This window comes from Protopterus annectens, chromosome 10.part0 (assembly GCF_019279795.1).
Source record: "Protopterus annectens isolate FY-2018-M chromosome 10.part0, PAN1.0, whole genome shotgun sequence".
Lineage (NCBI taxonomy): Eukaryota > Metazoa > Chordata > Ceratodontiformes > Protopteridae > Protopterus > Protopterus annectens.
Genome location: NC_056744.1, coordinates 1,516,999,992 through 1,517,022,518, shown reverse-complemented (window position 1 = coordinate 1,517,022,518; position 22,527 = coordinate 1,516,999,992). Strand labels below are relative to the sequence as shown.

Here is a 22,527-nt window from a genome sequence, read left to right as displayed (position 1 = left end):
CTTCTCACATTTCTACAAAGGATGTCCCACCTTGGGCATCTGAACAGGTGGCAACCCTAGTGGGGAGACCTGCATGGTGGACAGGTATTCCATCCCGCGTAGTATGTTTTGCATGTCTGTCTAGAAACTGAATAGTACCGTGACTACACATACATGTTTTGACCAGATGTGTAGAGTACTGACACCGTGCGTAAACAACTCTGAGGTTTCAACAGGTTACTTATCCCACGCTGGATGTACACACATTTTGCCAAAACATGAACGCTGGCGGGCATTTGGATTATGTTTAACTGTGATGGGATGTTTACAAATGTGAGATACATTTGCAATCCTGACACTGCCTAGGACGCATACTCTCCTACTACATATTGGGAATACCGCATGTGTGTAGGTGTACAGCTGCGCAAGGCTGGTAGCTGGATTTGGTGGACATTCTGACATGGGTGCGGGTTATTTGCTGTACAGGGGTTGTTGCGTATTGCATTTGCATGCATGGGTTCTGCATTTGATGTCCCGTTCCGCATATAGCATCCTATGTGTATGTGCCGGTTACGTTCCTGTTCATGTGTATAGCACATTTTAATATTCATATGTTTGTGTGTGTTTGGTATACAATTTGGACTGTCAGGTTTCTTTACAGTTTTATATAGCCACAACTGCCCAGCTGTGTACTATCACTACCACTGTGGGACTGCTGGTGACCCTGCCCATGGGGCTAGATGTGTGTATTGGCAGCGCGCTGACATGATGCCCTTCACTTCCACTGGGTATAACTACTTACAGTGCAGTACATTACGGACACACGATTTTAAATATCATTTGTTCCATGGACGGAAACTCATATTGTGTTGCGTGCATTTCTGTTTGGTTCTCCATTTTGTGTGGCCGGGAACTGTCTTGCATGCCTTGCATACATTTCATTATCCACGGATACTGATAGGTGCGATTACTATTGCAGGCAGACTATAATATTCAGCAGTTTAGGTTGCTCATTGACAGCCGGCATTGACACGCCTCCGGGCGCAGCTTAGTAACACCCCATGCACTCGTGCACGTGTCCTATGCACGTGGATGTGGTGGCAGCGCACCTTCATTAATATGCATATGGCACAACTACACCATATATACACCGCACAGCCGGCGCAGGCCTTATACCAGCCTTGCGCTGAGCTTCATGAATCTGGGGGACAGTGTTTTCACTTGTGCCTGGCTATTGCTAGGTGACCTAGCAGAAATTAATCCTTTCTGAAAGTTTCATAAAACTTTATCAGTCATTTTGCAGAGATTTGAAAAATTAAATTATGAGATAATCGGAGTATTTTGAGCTAAGTCTGAATGTTACTTTTAAATGCACTAAAACTAAAAGGAATACATGCATGGTTCTGATGGCAATGAGCTGAAATATAGTTCTAGTTCATTATGGATTTATTATTTCACTTGATCGGAAACAAACATTTAATATATAGACAGTCATATGTGTGTGTGTGTGTGTGTGTGTGTGTTTTGTGTATGTGTGCATATTTTGTCCATAGAATTATAAACCATGTAGCTTCTATAATGTTATAATGAGCAGGAAGGACATGGTGAGGAAAAATTCATTACATTTTAAGTAAAAAAAATTAAAGAGTTTATAAGCAATACTTTGGTCATATGGCAACACAGTTTTGTAATATTGCTTTAAACATGGATCATTTGGAATTAAAATGAGCAAAATCATGTTTCCCTAGGAAAGAAAGGTATCATGTTCAAAGTGACCCAGATGGGCAAGGAAATTTTATGCTTTGTGTGTCTCTGTTAGAAGTACTTGGAGTTCTGTTTCAGTTCCAGGCTAAGGTGTCTTCTGTGTTTTTTATTTATTTAATTGCAACCATAAATGTATGTTTACTGAAAGTCCCACAACCATATGTTGGACAAATAAAATATACAAACTTTATACTAATTCAGTTAACTAAGTATAGTTACAAATGGAGCTCATTTTAAGTCAAGAAAACAAGGATGTGTTTCTTTTAACAGTGCAATAAGGATACATTTATCTGGTACAGCTGTGCAGGTGTGTCTGTTATGATAGTAAGGGTCCCAATTTTATATGCTGTACCTGCCAAGACCAAATTTAAAGGTTTGTACCCCGACCCCAAGGGTGCGAATTTATGCATACACAAATTTGAATTGCTATGATTTTGAATACTCTGCTATAATATTTGATAGTCCCTTGCTATGATTTTGAAAATTGAGATATTGAGAGGTATTCTAGGCTGTCATTGCCTCTATTTAATTGCATACAGATGTGTCTGCAACTACAAAGTGTGCCAGCAACCTAGAGATCTTCACCTTTTTTCCAGCATATTAACTAAAAATGATACTACCTATAACAAAAGCTCTCAATCCCATAGAAACAGGCTTTACACTACTGAATACAGTTTCTCAACATTAGCCCCTAAGTATCAGAATTTCTCTTATTAAAAATTCAGTGGCTTTCTCTCTACCAGGCCTTCTATAACCAATTTCAAAACATTTGAATTGTGAAGCCTCCTGTAAGTGTTATACTATCTTAAGTATGTGATATGCTGATGGCTCTACTCTGATTTGCTCAGCCACATCTCCAGTAGAGTTATGGTCAGCTACCCAGACCACCTTTAATACAATAGAAAACTGGCTTTCTGAACATCGTCTGATCTTAAATCCCAAAAAAATTTAAATGCTGTTATTTTCACCAACCACCTTTACCATAAAATCAAATGATGGCACAATAATCTCCCCTGACCCATCTACAAAACTATTAGGTGTCATCATAGACAATAATCTTAAATTTGACCTACATGTTAACCAAACTATCAAAACCATCAATAAAAAACTAGGGTCACTTTACAGAATAAAAGCCTTCCTAACCCCTCCAGCTAAAATTGTCATAGCTCGCTCTCACCTTCTTTCAACCCTTCTGCATGCATCCCCTCCACTCTCGAATTTGAACAAGACTGTCCTTAACAAACTCTCAATTTGCTACAACCACATTAGGACACATCATTGCATCAATCTAAATCAGCTTGGTCCAACTGATTATGGCCTATAAAATCCTCTATAATCCGGACAATACTCCTGCACTTAAAAATATTATCACCCCTATCTAACAAACTACTAATTCAGACTAGCAAAATTGGTGATTCTCTCTTTGCAAACTCTGTAAGTAGATCCTGGAATTCTCTTCCAGCTGATATTACCTTACTTTCCACCTTAGGTCAATTTAAAACTAGACTCAAACAACATTTGTCACTTAACTGGCTATGTCAATGTATCAAGCCTGGCTAACTTGAATGTGTAAAAATCTGTTAACCAGTTTACTGTGTAATTTAATTTAATCCTGACTTGTGCTCAGGACTAACTGTAACCTGTCACTTAACTGGCTATGTCAATGTATCAAGCCTGGCTAACTCGAATGTGTAAAAATCTGTTAACCAGTTTACTGTGTAATTTAATTTAATCCTGACTTGTGCTCAGGACTAACTGTAACCTGTGGAACTTGTTTAACTTGCTTACTTATGTAATCTCTGTAAATAGTCTGTTTGTAATATGTAATGCTGGCATTATGTAATGCTGTATCTGCTTACCCCCGGCCTCCACTGAAAATGGACATGCATCCAGTCGGACTATCCCGGTCAACAAATGTAAAATAAAAATAAAAATAAAATAAATAAATGGGTAGCTCAATGTCAAAGGAAAAAAACAACTTTAAAAAGATCAATACACATCAGGTTCAGGTTAAGGCACTTTAATCTTGCAGCAAGGAGACAAAAATGTGTTAATACAGAGTTTGTCTAACTAGAATCAGGAAGTGAAGCCATTCTTATACATTTCTTACAAGACATTGCCTACTACAAATCACAAGTTCTTACAATATTATTTCATAGCAGCTGTTTGTCCATGATTTTCTGCTTGCACTATCAAATTTATGAAAAAACTTCCTAAGAAAAACAACGTGGCCTTGATGACCACCGGTCAGATAAAACTTCTCACTATGCAATGTTACCATTCAAGGTACTATGGCTAATTTGAGCACAAAGCAAGTACAGATTATAGTTCATTTCTTCAAGCAGTCTTTGTTCAACTGTATCTATCTTTTCTGCAGCTGTGCATGTTCTCATAAAACGAACAGAGCTGATTGTTCAAGTTCAATAACATTATGGAAAACAGTATTGTTCTATTCCTTATTTTCCTGACCTAGCAGATAATCGCCTGCTTCTCAGTGAATTTCCAAAAGGCATAAACATGAATTTTGCTGTGCTAGCAAATATTAGGTCAGAGAGCATCTTGCAGTTTTCAGAAAGCACATTGCAGTTTGAAAAGCATCTTGTAGTTTCATACAAAACTAAGCTGTACATAAAATAGAATGAAATGTGTTAACCCTTTTAGCTTCTAATAAGCACTAAACACATACATTAATACATATTTTTCTGACACTCAATGTGACAAAGTCAGACCTCTGGTATGAGGTCATGGTACTGTATAAAAAATAAACTGTCACCTCTCATTCAATACTGGCCTAAAATCAGGGATGGCTTTTAAAAATTACTCCAATTCACAGTTCATTTAAAAAGCTAATAGAAAACAGGTTTTGCATCAACATGAATTATTTGAACAATAAGAAGTGTGAAATTCTAATGTCTGGTATTACTGACTTACTATAAACATCAGTGATTCACCAGAAAATGAAAAGTTTAATGAGGGATGAGGCAAAAATATGAAGCAAAGGAATGTTCTGTAAAATCATTGACAGCCGAGAGGCATGATGGGATTGTAGATATGATGAGCATGAGCCCTCGCTGTATGCTCCATCCTTTTAAGGGATGGTTTATCCACTTCCATATTTCATTTCTTCATGCACAACAGTCCAGCTATTATGGTAATACCCCTTTCCTCAAATCTGTGAGTAAGGGCCAGTGGCAGAGAAGCATGCTGAAAAAGCAGAAAAGGAACTGGTTGACTATGAGTATATCTTCAGCTATTGAATGCAGTGTGGAACTAGCCATATTGTACTGAAATGACAGCAAGCTACATCTATGCCTATAGTATTTCCTGATGTTAATTGCAAAGGAGTCACTCACCACATTCACAAGTGCAAACTGAATTTATGTTGTACCTGCTAGTAGCTGGACTTACAACTATACCTACCAGTGTTAAGAGACTCCTTATTAATGTCCATCTTCAATAAATTTATGGAGTCACAAATGGCAAGAAATTTGCAGTTCCAAACAGAATGGCAGAAAGCTGAGATTGCACAAACTGCAAAGTTATGTGAAATCTAACTAACATGGCAGAACTACCTACTTAAGTACATGAAACAAAGTACAGAACAGGCTCATGTGATAATATTCTGGAAATTTCCTTCCAATTATAATTCATGTCCTTAATGGATAGTACAAATATGCACTCATCATTCAGAACCTGTCAATGATGTTACATCTCTGCATATTATCATACAGTGCAGAAGCTTTACAGAGAGTGAACAGAAACTCAGCTGGATGAGTTACCATGCTAGGGGAATATTGTTGCTTTGTAAACTATCTTAAACTATCTTAAATGGGAAATAGACCTCTGATACAAGGGATGCCACTGCATTAAAACAAACTCAGTCCTCTCATCCAGTACTTTAAAGGGAAGAATTTTTGTTTTCAGAACACAAACTCCTGCATGAAACTTTAAAGACAAAATGTGGGTCGTAATGTTTCCTAATGTTTCGGACTTACAGTAGTAACATATATTACAGGTATTCATAGGATCACACAAATGTGGCTACCCTTAAGTGGTTAAAGACATTCCATGGTCACTTGAATTCCTAGAAGTATGTGCATATATATCAAATTGGTATCTACACAGTATCAAGTTTAACTTTAGGGAAACACGATTGCCAATTGCTTATAAATACAGATTACCCTTCTTACAGCATAAAAAATCATAGGTAAAGAACCTCGGAGTGCATCCTCTCCAAACAAAGAAGTGTGTATGGAAGTCATTTTGTTTTGTGAAACACAGCTGCTCAGTAGACAGATTGGAGCAGTGAATTTCAAAAATGGTATTCTTCCTCCAAATGTTCAGAAGAAAGAAAGAATGTTTAATGCTTAATTTTTTTATGCAAAATTATTTTTTCTCTTTCTTCTCAGAGTCAGAACAACATGATAAGGGTGCAAGGACCTTGTACATAACAAAAAACATCAGTTTGGACTGACATCCATTTGTGATATTCATTTCATAGATTGGTACATTTGAAGTATACATATATGCACACACATAATTTATATGTGTAGATATATATTATATGTGTGTGTATAATATAATTATTTTTATTAATTGACTTATCTTACCTTGATGTATGCTGTATGTATTCCAATCTAATAAATGACTCAGTGAATCTTGGGAATAGGGCTTAACATGGGTCATGCTGGTAAGGGGGATGAATCCATCCCTTCTTTTTCCTCAGATTCAATGAATTGAGTTTTGCTGGATTGTGATCAATATTAGTAGCCCCCCCATTTAAAGATACATTACTGATAACATCAAGCAAGGCTACAAAGTAGGGTCATGACACCCAGTTATTTCAAATCCAGAGGACATTAGAGTGAGAGGTAGCAATGATGTACCTTAAATACAATGACACTAGACTCAAGGCTTCCCTTTCAGAGTGAGATTACTGGTAACATCAGGCAAGATTCTGAAGCAGGGTTAGAACTCCTAGTTGTATCAGATCCAGGTGACAGTAGTGAGAAGTCACAGAGAAGTGTCTTAAATACAGGGATGCTAGGCTGACAGTTCAACTATGTGATATAGACCCAGATGTTGGCTCAAGCCCCCCCATTCAGAGTGACATTAATCAAGTACACAAAACTATGAAACTAAAACAAAAACAATGCAGCTCCAGTGACAATGAAGGCTGTCTTCTCAATCCAAGAGAGGTAAAAACAGGTTTAATGGGTACACCAGATAAAACAAAACTTAATACATCCACTGATTTAGAGGAGTGTGAATGGCCTCAAAAGCATTGATCCCTACACAGGCAAAGTTCTAAAGTTGCCCTGCCTGAGAATAGAACCGTATTCAAAGTTATTACATTTTTAACTTCTGGGTTCGATATTTATGTATTCGAACTTATGACAGTTCAACTATGTGATATAGACCCAGATGTTGGCTCAAGCCCCCCCATTCAGAGTGACATTAATGTTAACGTGAGGCAAGGCTCCAAAGCAGTGTCAGAACTCCAAGTTGTTTCAGCTCCAGGTGAGAAGTCACAGAGACATGTCTTAAATACAGGGATGCTAGGCTCAAGTCCCCCCTCCATTTAGAGTGAAGGGAATGGCAACATGAGGCAAGGCTCCAAAGCAGGATCAAGAAACTCAGTTATTTCAGCATCAGAGGGCATTAGAATAAGATGTCTCAAAGAAGTGCCGTAAGTAAGGGCCTTCCCTATATTGTAACTGTTTAGTTAGGTACTTCCTGGATTAGTGTAGAGAAATTTCAGTGTTCTTGGTATCTCCTACCTTAGAGTAAGAGTGACTGGCCCCTTTCACCTTACTGTCTGAATACTGTGGTGTATTAAGAACAATTTCCATACCTGGTTCCATTTATAATGGAGACCATTTATTTATTATTCTATTATCTATTGCCATACCCTGGATAATCTCCTGTCTGTCTCTCAGCCATAAGGCACAATGACTTACTATTGATCCTTTGGCTGCTCTGTACCCCTGTTTGCGACATATATCTCACTCCTAACTCCCTGCCTACTTTCTTCCATCTAGACTGGCCATGTTCTATCTGCTTTAGCACCCTCATGCTGCTGTTTGATACACTTTCCTGTTTTGTCTCTTACTAATATTATTGTGGTTGTTTTTCATGTTAGTACTTCCTTCATTTTGTTGTTAATGTTTAACGCTGCCACTGCTATTGTGGTGTCCTAATTTATTAAGGCATTTTGACTTACCATTTGCTGATCCTGACTGATTGTTTTCCTGTAGGTCTCATTTTGATCCCACAACACTTCACCTTGCTAAGCTCAGATTCAGTTCATTCCTTACCCTACCCCCATTCCCATCCACCCCAACATTACTTCCTTTATACTGGACATACCCCTCTCTATCCAAATTCCAACCTACCACAGGACCTCTCACTCCTCCCACCTGCAGCTGCATAACCATCTCCATATTAACCACTCCTGGGCTCAAACTCCTCCCACCCACAGAACGTTACATCTGCCTCATCTGCTCTTCATACTATTATGTGCACCTACATTTCATTATCAGTGCCTTTAGTTATATTCTGCTACTTATACCTCTGACTGACTTCATATGTAATTTGTACCTCTCCATTTCCTTTCTCATTATTACCTAATTAGAATTAACTAATAAGACATATTTTCTCCAATTACTTCTCTTCATTTATCCCACCTCTGCCTCCCTCAACTTCATACTGCTTTCTACGCATCATTTTTTTCATCTTCTCTATAACCACTGAAATTGTAAATGTTTCTCGAGTAACATGTCTCGTTCTGCTGTTATGATCATCCTGTCTAACAAACTATTGCCATATGCATTCACCTCTGTACACCTATCCTATTGTAGTTTACTCAGCACACTTTGAAATCAGGAGTAGCTGTACCAGTATAACTCCCTGCCTTTTTAGTCTGTCACCTTGCCTTTATTTTAAGTACAAAGTACTTCACTACCATCATTCTACTCAACAAATAAAACTAATATAGGGTCCCCTCTAAATCCATACACTACCTTTCAAGTGCAGTGATGTCCACAGCAATCCAGGCCCCAAAAACTCACTTATTAATCTAAATAGTAAAGAAGCATCACAACAAAATTGTGACTTAACTAACCCTGTTTCAACCACCATCTCAAAATATACCCCTTCTCAACTCTACTGTCCTACAATTAAACCACCACCTATCCATACTAATAAAATTAGCACATAAAATCATTCACAACAATTATTCTGACACTGGTAAAAAAATGAATACTATCACTTTCGCCCTTCATAGCAATTGTAACAAAATTACATGACTTCTTGCCTGCATATCACAGAAAAACCTGGTATTTTTGCCATCACAGAAACCTAGCTTAAGCCTAACATTGCATATTTTAACTAGTCCTTCCATGCTATAGTATTGTCAGAGCTGACTGGCCTCACAAGAAAGCAGGTGGGTAGCCTTAATTTATACAAGTTTGTACAATCCCTCTCGTATTCAAACAACATCCCAAAATTCCAAAAAAATGCCAAAATACCTATAACACTACTAAAGTTTAACTATAAAAAACAGCTGTTTTGTTATGATCTATATCCCACCTGGAAATAATATACCAACTTTGAAGAAATCCTGTCCCGGACAGCTAATGCTATACCTTATGAAAAAAAAAATCATACTAAAAGATGTAAATATTGACTGTAAAAACCTTACACCAGATGCTCCTTCAGCTAATATAAACCTTTTTGGTTACACACAACTTATTAAAACGTAACCAAAATGTAATAAAATCAACAGTAAAAGTGCATCTCTGGGTTGGATATTGGTCTCTGACCCTAATAAATGTACAACCTCTGGAACATTTCCAAACTCATTTAGCAACCATCTTCCAGCCTATACACATAGACATATCAGTTATCAACCTAATGCTCACCAACTTTTCAGAAACCTTTCTAAATTCAATAAAGACTTGTTCATGAATACCTTCAAAGCCTTCAGTTGGTTTGCCCTAAAATGTATCCCAGTTGACAAGGTAGTTTGTACTTTAATACTTTATTCTTACATACTCTAAACAGCTTCAGCTCACTTAGGAAAAAAAGAATGAAAATTAATCACACACCATGGCTCACTACCCAGACATAAACAATGTCAAACCGAGACAAAGCTTGGAAATAATGGCTTAGACTTAAAAATACCTATAACCTGCAACTTTATGGAGAATTATGCAATATGAGTAAAAACTAAGATAACCATAGACATCTATAACTTCAACACAAAATGACCACAAGAACATTAGACATCCATAAATAACCTGTTCCACCCAGGCTCAAATAAAGAATTCAACCTTATAACAGCCCTCCACTAGAAATTGCTGACTTATTCAATCCTACTTCATAGAAAGCATTGCCTCTCTAACTAAAAACTATTAATCCCACCATCCAGTGCTTCTACCAACCCCATAATAACATCCAATCAGGTTAGAACAAAACTATCATTCTTCATGCTCCATACACAATACTACTCTCTTTATCACCCCCCAGCAGCACCTTTATGTGGATTTATACATTCTCTATATCCTTTGCTAACATCTTCCACTTAGGACCTGCCTCCTCATCAATAATAATAAAAAAAACCTCTACATAAACTCAAACCTTGCAGCAGTGCAGCTGATAATCGCTCACCTGTACCTCCCACCTAAATACCTAAAGACAGCTGTTGATGCCATTGCATATCCAGTCTCTGTTCTTATCAATAGATCAGTAGCTGAATCCTATGTACCCTCACCATGGAACAAATACTGTATTATCCCAGTTCTTAAGGGTGTCATCTCTGTTTACATCTCTAACTTCCAGCTTATTGCAATATTATCACTTCTCTCAAAAATTCTTGAAAGACGTATTCATAAGCATCTCATCCACTATCTTCTAGAAGAATGGCTCTTACAATCCACCCAACATGGCTTCCACCAACACAAAGTACAACTACTGCCCTCCTGTCATTCACTGACACCATAAACAAATACAGAAATTTAGGAAAATGTGTTTTCTCCCTATTCCTTGACCTGTCAAAAGCCTTTTATACAGTTTCTCACCTTAAATACATGTATAAACTGTCTTTACTTGGACTATCCCCTTCTTCCTTATTGTGGTCAAATAGCTATTTAACTGACAGGTTCCAATCTAAAAAATGGCAGAATACTCTCTCTCCCTGCCTGCAAGTCTCCACTGGTGTACCCCCAAGGCTCTATTCTAGGGAACCCTACTCTTTAATATCTTTATCAGTGACCCCTATACCTACATAGCCCCAGCCTCTCCTATACAATATGCTGATGATTCCACACTTATATGTGTATCTAGTAACCTGCCTTAACTCTTCCATATTACACAAGAAGCTTTTTAAATTTTAGTACATACAGTTTTGTTATACCTTGGTGCCCATTCTGTTCTCAAATCGTATTATACTGAATATGCAATTTTCTGACAAAGAAAAAGATGATTACAGTGGCCTGATATGCTGCGTCTGAGTTTGTCTAGTACCCATGAATGTAGTGCAATGTACATTCAATCCCATAGTTTCAATCCAAAATTATGTTTTACAGGACAAAACCAAGAGTCTGAAACAAAACATTACAACAGAGTTTGCTAGACTTTATCAGTTTCTTCAGGACAAGGAGCAGCAGCTGATCCAACAGCTCAATGAGGAAGCAAAGGGAATTCTAGAAAAAATGAAGAAAAGTCTTACTGAAATTCAAAAAATGGCACAAGCTATTCAAAGGCAAATATCAGACATCCATTCAACACTGAGGCAGGAAGATCCTCTGCATTTTCTCTCAGTAAGAGTTTTTATTTTATTTCATTATTTTGTATTTGTAGCACCGATAAACAAGGGTCATTTTTTGATGCATGCCTTGCTTTATATTGTTGTTGTTGTTTAGTCATTTAGAAGAGTCCAAATGTTTGTGACCTCAAGAATGTTGGAATGCTAGGCCTGCCTATTAGAAGATGCTTGTTCTTGCAATTTCATGTTCATTAAATAAGTAATGCAACTTTACCCATTTTAGACTCTGACACCCCTTCTTCTTCTTCTGCCTTCCATCTTTCCCAGCATGTGTCTTCTCTATGGAATTCTTTCTTTCCATTAAATGGACTAAGTATTTGAGTTTTAGTTTTACTACAAAGGCTTCTAAAGAAAGTCTGGTTTTATTTCTTTAACTGTTGACTAATTCAATTGTCTTGAAGTCTAATATTCTAAATAGTTTTCTCTAACACCACAATTTAGTAGCATATATTTTTCCATTGTACAATGTTACTAATAACCCGACACTCACAGCCATATTTTAATAATTGGAAAACTACAGTTTTGATGTTACTAACCTATGCTGACAGTGTGATGCCTGTACTCTTTAAAGTCTTATCCAAATTTGCCATAATTTTCCTTCCAAAAGCAAGTAACTTTTAATTTCATGGCTGTAATCACCACATCTGCACAGGAAAATAAAATTGTTGTTGCCAGCATGTTATCCCCATCTATTTACAAATAAATGATAGGAGTATATGACATAAATGTAGCTGTTTTGATGTTGAGCAACAAGCCAACTTTTGTGCTTTCAACTTGCACCTTCAGTAACAGGATGTTTATTTCTTCCTCAATTTGAGGCATATTAGTAGGGACATCTGCATACCTGAGGATTTCCACCTGCAGTTTTGATTCATCTAATGCAGAGTTGAACTTCATTCTCATTATATATTTAGTGTATAAAATGAAGGGTTTGACACTACCTCCCCATACTGGTATTGTTAAAAAGTTAGATAAACTTAATGTAAACCCTACATAATGTATTTGTTAAAGAATTTTTGTAATGAAGTAAAGGACAGTTGAAATGTTCTTAATAGTAGAGGACTTTGGACAGATGCTTAGGACTATAATGTGACTTTGAAAATGTAGAGTTGCAAATTTGTGAACTTTCCAAGTATGATTAATGTTGATGGACATAGAGCAGTTGTTAAGTATAGGGAACAACTGAAAAGGTATTTTTTCTGTGGCAGGGAGGGACATATTGTAAATAATTGTCATAAAAAATGTCAGTTATGTTGGAAAACTGGTCATAATGCTAAAAAGTATAAAGAAATGTGTTATAAATGTGAGCAAATGGGACACATATGGATGGACTGTGAGAAGGAGAACAGTTTAGATTGTGAAGTTGAACAACGAAATATAAATTAAAATGAGATATAACAGTTAGAAGAACAACAAAAACAAGATGGAAAGTAGTGATATGAATCAAGAAGATAGTCCGGATAATATACATACAGGGGAAGGGAAGGGGGAGTGTAGAACAGAAACCAGTGATGAAGAGGATATAAACTGGAAAGAGTTAAAAAGAAAAGTATGATTTTGAAAAGAGATAAAGACAGGAAAAGAAAATTTCAGGAATTAGGAATACAATTTAAAAAGAAAGGAAATTGATAATTAAAATAATTTGTTAAAGACTAAAAATAAGAACAGGAAATAATATTAGAAGTTTGTATATTAATGTTAATGGTATTAAGAATATAGTTAGGTGAACTGGAATAAGATAATGGTGTAATAGGTGTGATATGAATTGGATAGTATTAGAAGATATTAGAATTTTAAGTAAAGAAGAAAGGGAACAAACAGGGACATTATGACCATGTGGTATAATATAGAATTTGGGACATGAAAATTGCTCAAAGATTGTTATATTGTATAGAAAAGGAATACACATCTTAGATTATACTTTAGTTAGAGTTGGGAGATTGATGTGGTGGACTTTAGATGGGAATTAAATGTATATAGATTAATAGCAATATATACAGTTTTGAAATACAAAGAAAGGGAGAAATTATTTTAGAATTTTAAACTATGTCATAGTAAATATGGATATATTAGCAACATGATATTTTAATTATAATTTAAGACAGAAGCAAAAATATAGAACAGATAAGAAATCAATAGAAGAGATAATAATGGGGAAATTAAAAATTATTGCATTTAATCACAAATACAAATCATAGACGGAGTTTTCAAACAGAGGGAGGATTATGTTCTTCTGTCAAAAACTATAAAAGTTAGAACAAGTAGTAGAGACAGTTTTTTGTTGGATAATTCAACAATATGGATTGAGACAGATGAAAATAAAGAATATCTAAAACTGGGAAAGGTATTAAGAGCATTAATGGAAAAGAATGGAATAAGAATCATCAAGTACACATAATAATAGAAAGATCACTTAACAATGAGATATTTTATAAGCACTGGTCAGAATGGTAGATATTTAAAGAGAAGTATAACAAGATGTATTTCACATGAGAGAATGACAGACGATGAACAGATAGAAAGGATTATGGGCAAACTCAAATAGATGTTTTACGTAGTTTAGTTAGGAATAAAATGAATTATTTTAAAAAAGAAGAAGAAATATATAAAAAAAATCAAGAGAAAATTAAAGATTTATTATATAGGCAAATGAAAGATGAGGAATCACCATACTTAAGAGCTAAAGTAAAAGAAGATAGCGGTAGAATGAGGGACATGAAAAGTAGTAATGGGGAAATAGAAAAAAGTGATCTAAAATAATGGATACTACAGTTATGTATGTGAAAGAGATGGTAAAAGAAAAAGGAATAAAAAGAAGTTTGTCAAAAGTAAAGCAGTTTTCAGAAGAAATACATAAAGAATTGGAACAGCAAATTACAATAGCAAAGATAGATAAGGTAATAAAGAGTATACATTTAGATACAATAGTTGGACTGAATGGTATAGGGTATCAAATGCATGTAAGATTAATGGTATGACAAAGTATTTAATGAGTGCTTAGACAATGAGATAAATTATGAAGAAATATATGAAGGTGTGATGAGATTTATATGGAAGAAGGGAGAGAAGAATGAAATTAAAAATTGGAGACCTATAATGTTAAATAATTGTAACTACAAATTAATCATATAAGTAATGCAGAAAAGATTAAAAGATAAATTACATTATATTATAGAAGAAGATGTTTATGGGGTTAGAGGAAAAGTAATTCAAGAAGTATTAATGACAATTAGGGAAATAGTAAATGCAATTAAGAAAGGGCAAACAGAAACAAAATTAATATATAAGATATAAATAAAGCATTTAATTCAATAGAGTATGATATTTTATGGCAATTAATGGAAGAATGCAATTTTAAAAATTGAAAAAGTACGCAAATCAGTGTATAAAAATATTAAAATTAAAGATTTAATAAATGGTTGGTTTAGTGAAGAAATAGAGATAAGAAGAGGTATAAAACAGGGATGTCCAATGAATAGTATTTTGTTTATAATGGTTATGAATAGTGTGATAAAAGGGTTAAATGAAAAGTTGGATACAACTAAATATCTACAAGAAATGGGGCAAAGTAACCTATTATTATGTCTTTTGCTGATGATATATTTCTAATAGTAAAAAGTGGAAAAGAAATGAAAAACGTAATTAGAATGTGCATGAACGATTGTAAGAGATTGGACTAAATATTAGTAATGAAAGATGCAAGGGTTTAGGATGTGATAAAGAGTTGTAAGGGGTACAGTTCAGGAAAATGATAGCATTAGGAAATTAATTTGGAAAGTATGATATAATAAAGGAACAATGGGAGAAAAAACTGAGGGATTTAAAGGGATTCACAGTTATGTGGAGTAGGTATAACTTGGAATTAAATAAAAAAGTACATCTGATAAATACAATATGGATGAGGAAATTATCATACTTAGCAAGTGTGTGTATATATATATATATATATATATATATATATATATATATATATATATATATATATATATGGGTCTAGTTCACTTGATGGAAAACTCACTTCACTGAAAATGAAATTACTAGGACCACTTCACTGAAAACTCACTTGACTGAAACTCATTTTGGTGAAAGTTATATATGGCCTATTTCCCACTGTAGTGCAATCGTGGAGTTAGTATATATAGTAAGGGGATTGTGGGGGGTGAAGCCCCCCACATATGTTAGTTATATATTCTGTTCTGGAGACAGTTATTCATTGGACTTGTAAGTATCACTGTGTATAGTGTAAAATGTTTATAATATGTGGGGGGCTATGCCCCCCACACCCCCAATTTTGGGGGCTGTGGCTCCCACATCCCCCTTACTTTATATACTAACTCCAGGATCACACTACAGTGGGGAATAGGCTATTTATAACTTTCCACAAAATGAGTTTCAGTCAAGTGAGTTTTCAGTAAAGTGAGCTTTCAGTGAAGTGGTCTTGACTGATTTGACTTTCAGTGAAGTGATTTTTCCAACAAGTGAACTCGACCCATATATATATATATATATATATATATATATATATATATATATATATATATATATATATACTTTTATTGATATATATATATATATACGTTTATTGATATTATTTTTCAATTTATTTGGAGATCAAGATTGAATCCAGTTAAAAGTGGAGTTTTGTACACTGAAAAGGATAAAGGGGTTGGGTTTATTGAATCCAATAGTGCATGGAGTGTCCTTAAATTTATATAAGATTCTGAGATGGATAAGTAGAAAAGAGAATAAGTTGGTATTAAATACATTTAAGGAAAAGTACAAAAAAAGAATGGTGATTAAAATGAAGAAAAGTGAGAGTGAATGGAGAAATGAAGACATAAGGATGTACCAAGAAAAAAATAAAAGTGTGGAAATTAAGGATAGACAAAATTGATGAAGATAGGAAAAGTTGGTTTAAAAATATTATGATACAAAATTATTATGTGAATCCTTAGACATCATTAAGAGAGAAAAGTATTAAGGCAAGAAAGCAAAGAAATAGATGGTGTATGAAAAATGTTGTATTTCAAAATTTTTTTGAAGGTTGCAAATTAATAAGTTCCCCGTCAAGAGAAATATGCCTTATAAAAAGTTAATGAGAAAGTTTGTCTGTATTGTGGAGAATTAGAACAACAGAACATGTCTCTTTGACATGTAAAAGTGTTAATAATTTGTGGAAAAATATAATAGAAAATAAAATAGTTAAAGAAGTGCAGGATTATAAACAAATAAATATGGACATGAGTGAGCAAATGTTTTATTAACAGCATAGTACAGAATATGTTAAAAATGAAATGAATAAAAGTGTAAATGAAGTTCTGTTCAATGGAAAATGGATAATACCAAATATTATAAGGAAATTTATGTGGTGGCTTTGGAGAAAAGAGTGGGGTCTGTGTGAATGTAATTTTTTTAGTAAGTAATGAAGACATATAGTATGAAATGTTAATTCTTTTTGTAAACATGTAATTGTAAATAAAAATCCCCTATTCTTAGCAATAGGTGCCACAGGACCTTTTGCATCCACCTGAGCTAATACCAACTCAAACAGATGGAGCCTTGATGTAAGGTCTCATCTGAAGAACAGCACACTCAGGAATGCAGCACTCCATTATGCTGCATTGCAGTGTTAGCAATCAATCTAGCTGGTGTGAAAATAGAACTCACAGCCTTCTGCACCATAGGTGAGTGTGCTATTTGCAGCACCACTGACACTATCTCAATGTATTATTAGCCTATGGAATACATTACCACTTCAGGATAAGCAAAGTACTACCTTGTCTACCTAGTCTTGGCTTGATGATTTGATATGTATACATCAACTTACATCAATGTTATCATGTACAGCTTGATGGTGGCAATACATTTAAAGTATACCTATTAAAAATGTGTATATGCCTTGGTCTCTTATTGTCCCTGTGTTCACTAGCCTTTTCCCAGTCTTGAACCAGACAGTTTTTACATATTTAGTTGTAACTTCTGCCCCTTGTTTTGTATAAAGTTTTTTTTTTGAAGGCAGATAAGATGTGTGACACCCCACTACTGGCCCAGTATCAAGGAGCCTCAATCCTCACCACTAAGACCAATGGGGATGTACACTTGGGAGGATGACAAGTACACATGCAGTAAAGTGCAATTTCACTTAAAAGCACACAGACACCACAGTCAGTCTGGGGCTGGTTTCTCCCTCTTTCTCCAGATCACCAATAAGACTCCCCACTGGCACAGCTATAGAGTTGAGATCCCAGCTGAGTGGCCAAGCCAAGACCTCCAGCACCCTGTCTGTCCAACCAGTGCTTTGTGTCCCTGCTTAAGTAGCTAGCACACACACCCTTTGAGGTTGGATTTACACACACATGCAAACACACACACAAACACCTAGGAATGGCTGGCACAGGTTTACTAGCTATGCCCCATTTTGCTCAGACTGTAAGGCAGTTATCACTGTCACCAGCCATGTCCTTATCAGCCACTTTAAGGCCCTCAACAAAGGGTGTCAAATCTTACTGTTACTATCAATACAAATGGTAGTTTGACCAAGATCAAGGCTATTAGGAGTGGCCCAAATGGTAGTTTGACCAAGATCAAGGCTATTAGGAGTGGCCCAGTGTCACCAGATAAGTATGCAAGTACTCTCAGAACTTAAATGTCACACAAATATCAACCACAATTATAGGTTTAAATATATTTAAAAATAAATAATAAAAATAACAAGAAAATAATCAGTAAATAATCACAGTTACATCAGAGTTCAAAATCACAGGAAATACTTAAAACAACATTGCAGAACAGTCTCAGATAAATACAGAAAACATCTAAACTATACTTCACTATATTCCTGACTGAATATAAGAGAATTACTATACCCTAATTAACTTACTTACAGAGCAAGGCAGAAGTGGTGAGTGGATCTTCTTGTTAGCTCAAAGACTAATACAAAATGCTCAGTCTCTTAAATTAATATCACAAATATTATTGCTGGGATAGCTTGCAGGATGACATCACTTCTTGTCATCCAACTTTAGTTTCCAAGCAAACCCCCATTGCTATAAACTGACAACATTTATCATTTACCTGTGAAAATACATAACCCTCAGATCTTTGCAGCTGCTGGAAGACATAAAACATTAAAACACTTAGAAGACAATGCAGAAGGTTCCCTAGTTTTAAACATCCTGTCTTCTTGCTGGCGCAGTTATAAAGTATTTAATTTCAACTATTTTCTGAAGTTTTGCAAGTTAACCTTCTGTGCTCATTTTTACTGTTAAAATATATACATCTAAACAGTTACAATAGTGTAGATGCATTTCTGTTCTATTCCAGTAAGGTACACTGTGGTTACACTTTGAAACTCAGTATTGTACAAACCCTGTTCAATGCAAACTACTGTACCAGCAGTTTGATGTACACATCACATACAGTTCTAATACATTTGTAACACAAGCATATGACTCATGTTGATCTTCACATATGACATGTAATTATTTACAAAATTCCAGATAGCTGGGCTGGCAGCATTTCCTTTTTTTACACCCCCCGAAGACTCAAGCTAGTTTTTCAAGTCACACTTGAGAAACTTTGCTTGAGAGGGTTAAGCCTATCTGGGAATACCTTATCCCATAACCTGTCTTGAGATTCCAGCTGCCTTGGAATTGCTGAGCCCAGTACAGTGCTGCATTGTCCTATCATATGCCTGCAACTCTAGACTCCACCATAGTAACTTGGGAATTTACTGGCTGGCTCCTATAGCCATATATTCCCTTTTGACTCTTCCTGCTTATTACAGCAAATGCACAGCACTAGGGCCTCCCTATCATGCTAAGGTTTCATCATGTTAAAATGGTACAGTTTGTGCCCCTGCCTAGCAGTTCGACCATGTAGTTAACATCACTGATCTTCATTACCACTTTGAAGGGTCCCTCACAAGCTGCCTGCAGCTTGTTGTGTCTGACAGGAATGAGAACCATAACCTGCTTCCCTGCAGCTTACTCTCTAGCTAGAGCATTCATGTCATACCAGACCTTTCCTGCTGTTGGGCTTCTGCCTGGCTCTCATGGGCCAAGCCCATGAGTTCCCTGAGCCTTGTCCTGAGATTTAGTACATATGCCACAACAGACTCCCTGTGGGATTCACACTCACCCTTCCACTCATCTCAAATCAGATCTAGAGGTCCCCTCACCCTATGCCCATATAGCAACTCAAGGGGTGAAAACTTGTGGATTCCTGGGGAACCTCTCTGTAAGCAAACAACAGATGGGGCAAATATTTGTCCCACTTCCTCTTAAAATGGTCTGCAAATGCCTGTAGCATGGTCTTTAGTGTAGAGTTTAACTTCTCCAGAAGACCATTCATCTGGGATTGGTAGAGGGTGGTCTTTAGATGGTTCACCCCACAGTACTTCCACAGACAAGCCAGCAGGTCTGACATGAAATTGGAACCTCTATCAGTCTGTATTTCTTTTGGGAAAATGACCCTGCTGAAAATCTCTAACTAAGCATTTGCCACATTTTCTGCCTCAGTGGAGGACAGAGCCAATGCTTCAGGGTATCTGGTAGCATAATCTACTGCCACTAGAATATACTTCTTCCCTGTGGAACTTGGGATACTCAGAGGCCCCACAATATCCATAGCTACCCTCTGAAATGGCCCCTCAATCACAGGCAAAGGCATCAAAGGAACTTTGAGCTTGTCCCCTGTCTTGCCTATTTTTTGGCACTGCTCACAGGTCCTGCAGTGCCCTGTTACATCTCTGGAAATCCCATGCCAATATAAATTCTGTATAATATGTCTCTCTGTGCACTTTATGCCCATATGACTTGCAAAGGGAATGTCATGGGCTATGGCTAGAAGTGCCAGATGGTAGGCTCTGGGCACTACAAATGCACTATACTCTCACCCTCTAGACCTCCCTCAAGGGTTGACTCTCTATACAGTAATCCTTTGTCCCAGTATACAGATTCCCCTTTTCTTTGACAATCAGGTGCCTCACTGGCTACCTCCCAGAGACCTTGTAATGTAGAGTCTGAGAGCTGAGCCTGTCTCAACTCTATCTTTGTAACCCTTCCCAGCTCCCCTTCCACAGGAGATCTGGTATTCTCTTACAGCAGTGCCTCACTATCAGCCTGGGTACTACTACTCACCTCTGCCCTTGCAGTCACTCTGTCAAAGGGAACATCAGTACCCACAAGCAGCTGTGGCTCACCTTCAGTCATACTACTACAGAGTAGCTCCCTCCCTGACATAACCACCACACCAGTCCTGGCTTCAAGTGTGCAGTCTGTCTGGGTCTCCCAAGGCTACCAGAACCACATGCTTGTCTCCAAATCTGACTGCATGTAACTGTATGCACACAAGGTACTATATTAGCAAATTCATTCCCTATCTGGACATCTGCAGGGATACCCTCAAACACGCCTACTTGCTTGCTTCCTTTTCTACCCTCTCCCAGTCAAGGTGAACCCTAGCCAAAGGTATTTGGAATGGCATTCCTCCTAAATATCTGACTGGAGTAGACTGCCCAAGCAAGTAGTGCTCCTCTTTAACCACTGCAGACTTCACAATGGTTAGGTCAGAGGCTGTGTCTCTCTTAACAGTGGCCTGTTTCCAATTTACTAAGATAGTATATAACCTCTCATGGTAGTTTGGTACCTTTGTTGTTTCCAGACAACTTACTGCTGGCATTCTGTCATTCCTACTTACTGGCTTTCCCACTTTTTGTTTCCCACCTTGCCTCTGTGGACATCTATATGCTACATGGCCCCACTGGTTGCATTTAAAATATTTAACCTTAGGTCCTGTCCATGTACCTGAACTACTGGCTTCCCCTGCTACTGATGGACTATGTTGGGGTAGTTTAGGCTGCAGTCCATGGATTCCCATAGACCCATGAGCACCACTGGGTATTCCTTTGCTGTGCAGTGATACCCTGCTTGCTAGGTATAGGTCTCCCTTTTTCCCCAACTCATCTGTGGTATTGCATTGCCTACCTGCTAACCAGATTCTCATATCCTCAGGCAAAGTGCTAAGGGCTTGTTCCCTCACCAAAATGTCTGCCAGCCCTTCAAAAGTAGTGACCTGACACTCACTCACCCATCTATGAAAAGAAGTGCTTAGTTCAGCAATATATTCACACACACTTCCATCTGCCTTGCATCTATGCTCACAAAACTTTTTCTATAAGCTTCAGGTGTTAACTTAAAACACTCTAACAGACAATTTTTAACAGTATTATAATTTAAGCAATCAGTATCAGACCATTTAGAAGTAGCAGTTGCAGCTTTACCATGGAGTTAGGGGGACAGGAACCATGCCCAGAGCCCTTCGTCAACATTATACTGTTTACATACCCTTTCAAACATATGAATGAAACTATCAAAATTATCACACTCTGTAAATTGTGGAAGAAATTTACTGGCCTTTGTTGCTTCTGAAGTTTGGTTACTCCCTTTACCTTTACTACCATGACCCTGGTGAAGAGTCAGCATCTCCTTTTCATGTTGCCTCTGCCTCTCATTCTCCTCATCTTCCAGACATTGCAGTTTCTCATTTTCCTCAGCCTCCAGATGTCTCAGCTTCTCATTCTTTTCAGCCTCCAGGTGTCTCATTCTCTCTGCTGATTCTATTTCCAAATGTTTGGCCTCCAGTTCAAGTCTCTTTAACTCCAGGTGGATTTTTAAGTCCTCTGTGGAAAGGCTGAACTGTCCATTTTCTGAGTGTTGTACATCCCCAAGGCCAGTCTAATTGTCCTCCTGGTTGCTGGTCTGTGATGCAGCTGTAGCTAAGGTTGCAATCATCTCTGCTTTAGTCAGGTTGGTATGCCTACTCCTTTGGCTTGGGACATCTCAGCCAACTGGCTCCTTGTCATCTTGCCATACTCCTGTGCTGAAATCCTTGCTTGCTCTCCCTGACTAAGCTAACAAAAAATAAAAATAAAACAATTGTGATATGAAACTCTGAAT

The 22,527-nt window shown here is 36.9% G+C and overlaps 1 protein-coding gene across 1 annotated transcript in view; it reads left to right on the top strand.

Moving 5' to 3' along the window:
* Positions 1-11,270: 11,270 nt before the first annotated feature.
* The window catches only part of LOC122814325 (zinc-binding protein A33-like), a 304,838-nt gene continuing 293,581 nt past the window's right edge, over positions 11,271-22,527 (top strand). Inside the window, exon 1 of the mRNA XM_044086912.1 lies at positions 11,271-11,564. Within this exon, the coding sequence (XP_043942847.1) occupies positions 11,271-11,564 (294 nt within the window). The remainder of the gene's footprint in view (positions 11,565-22,527) is intronic.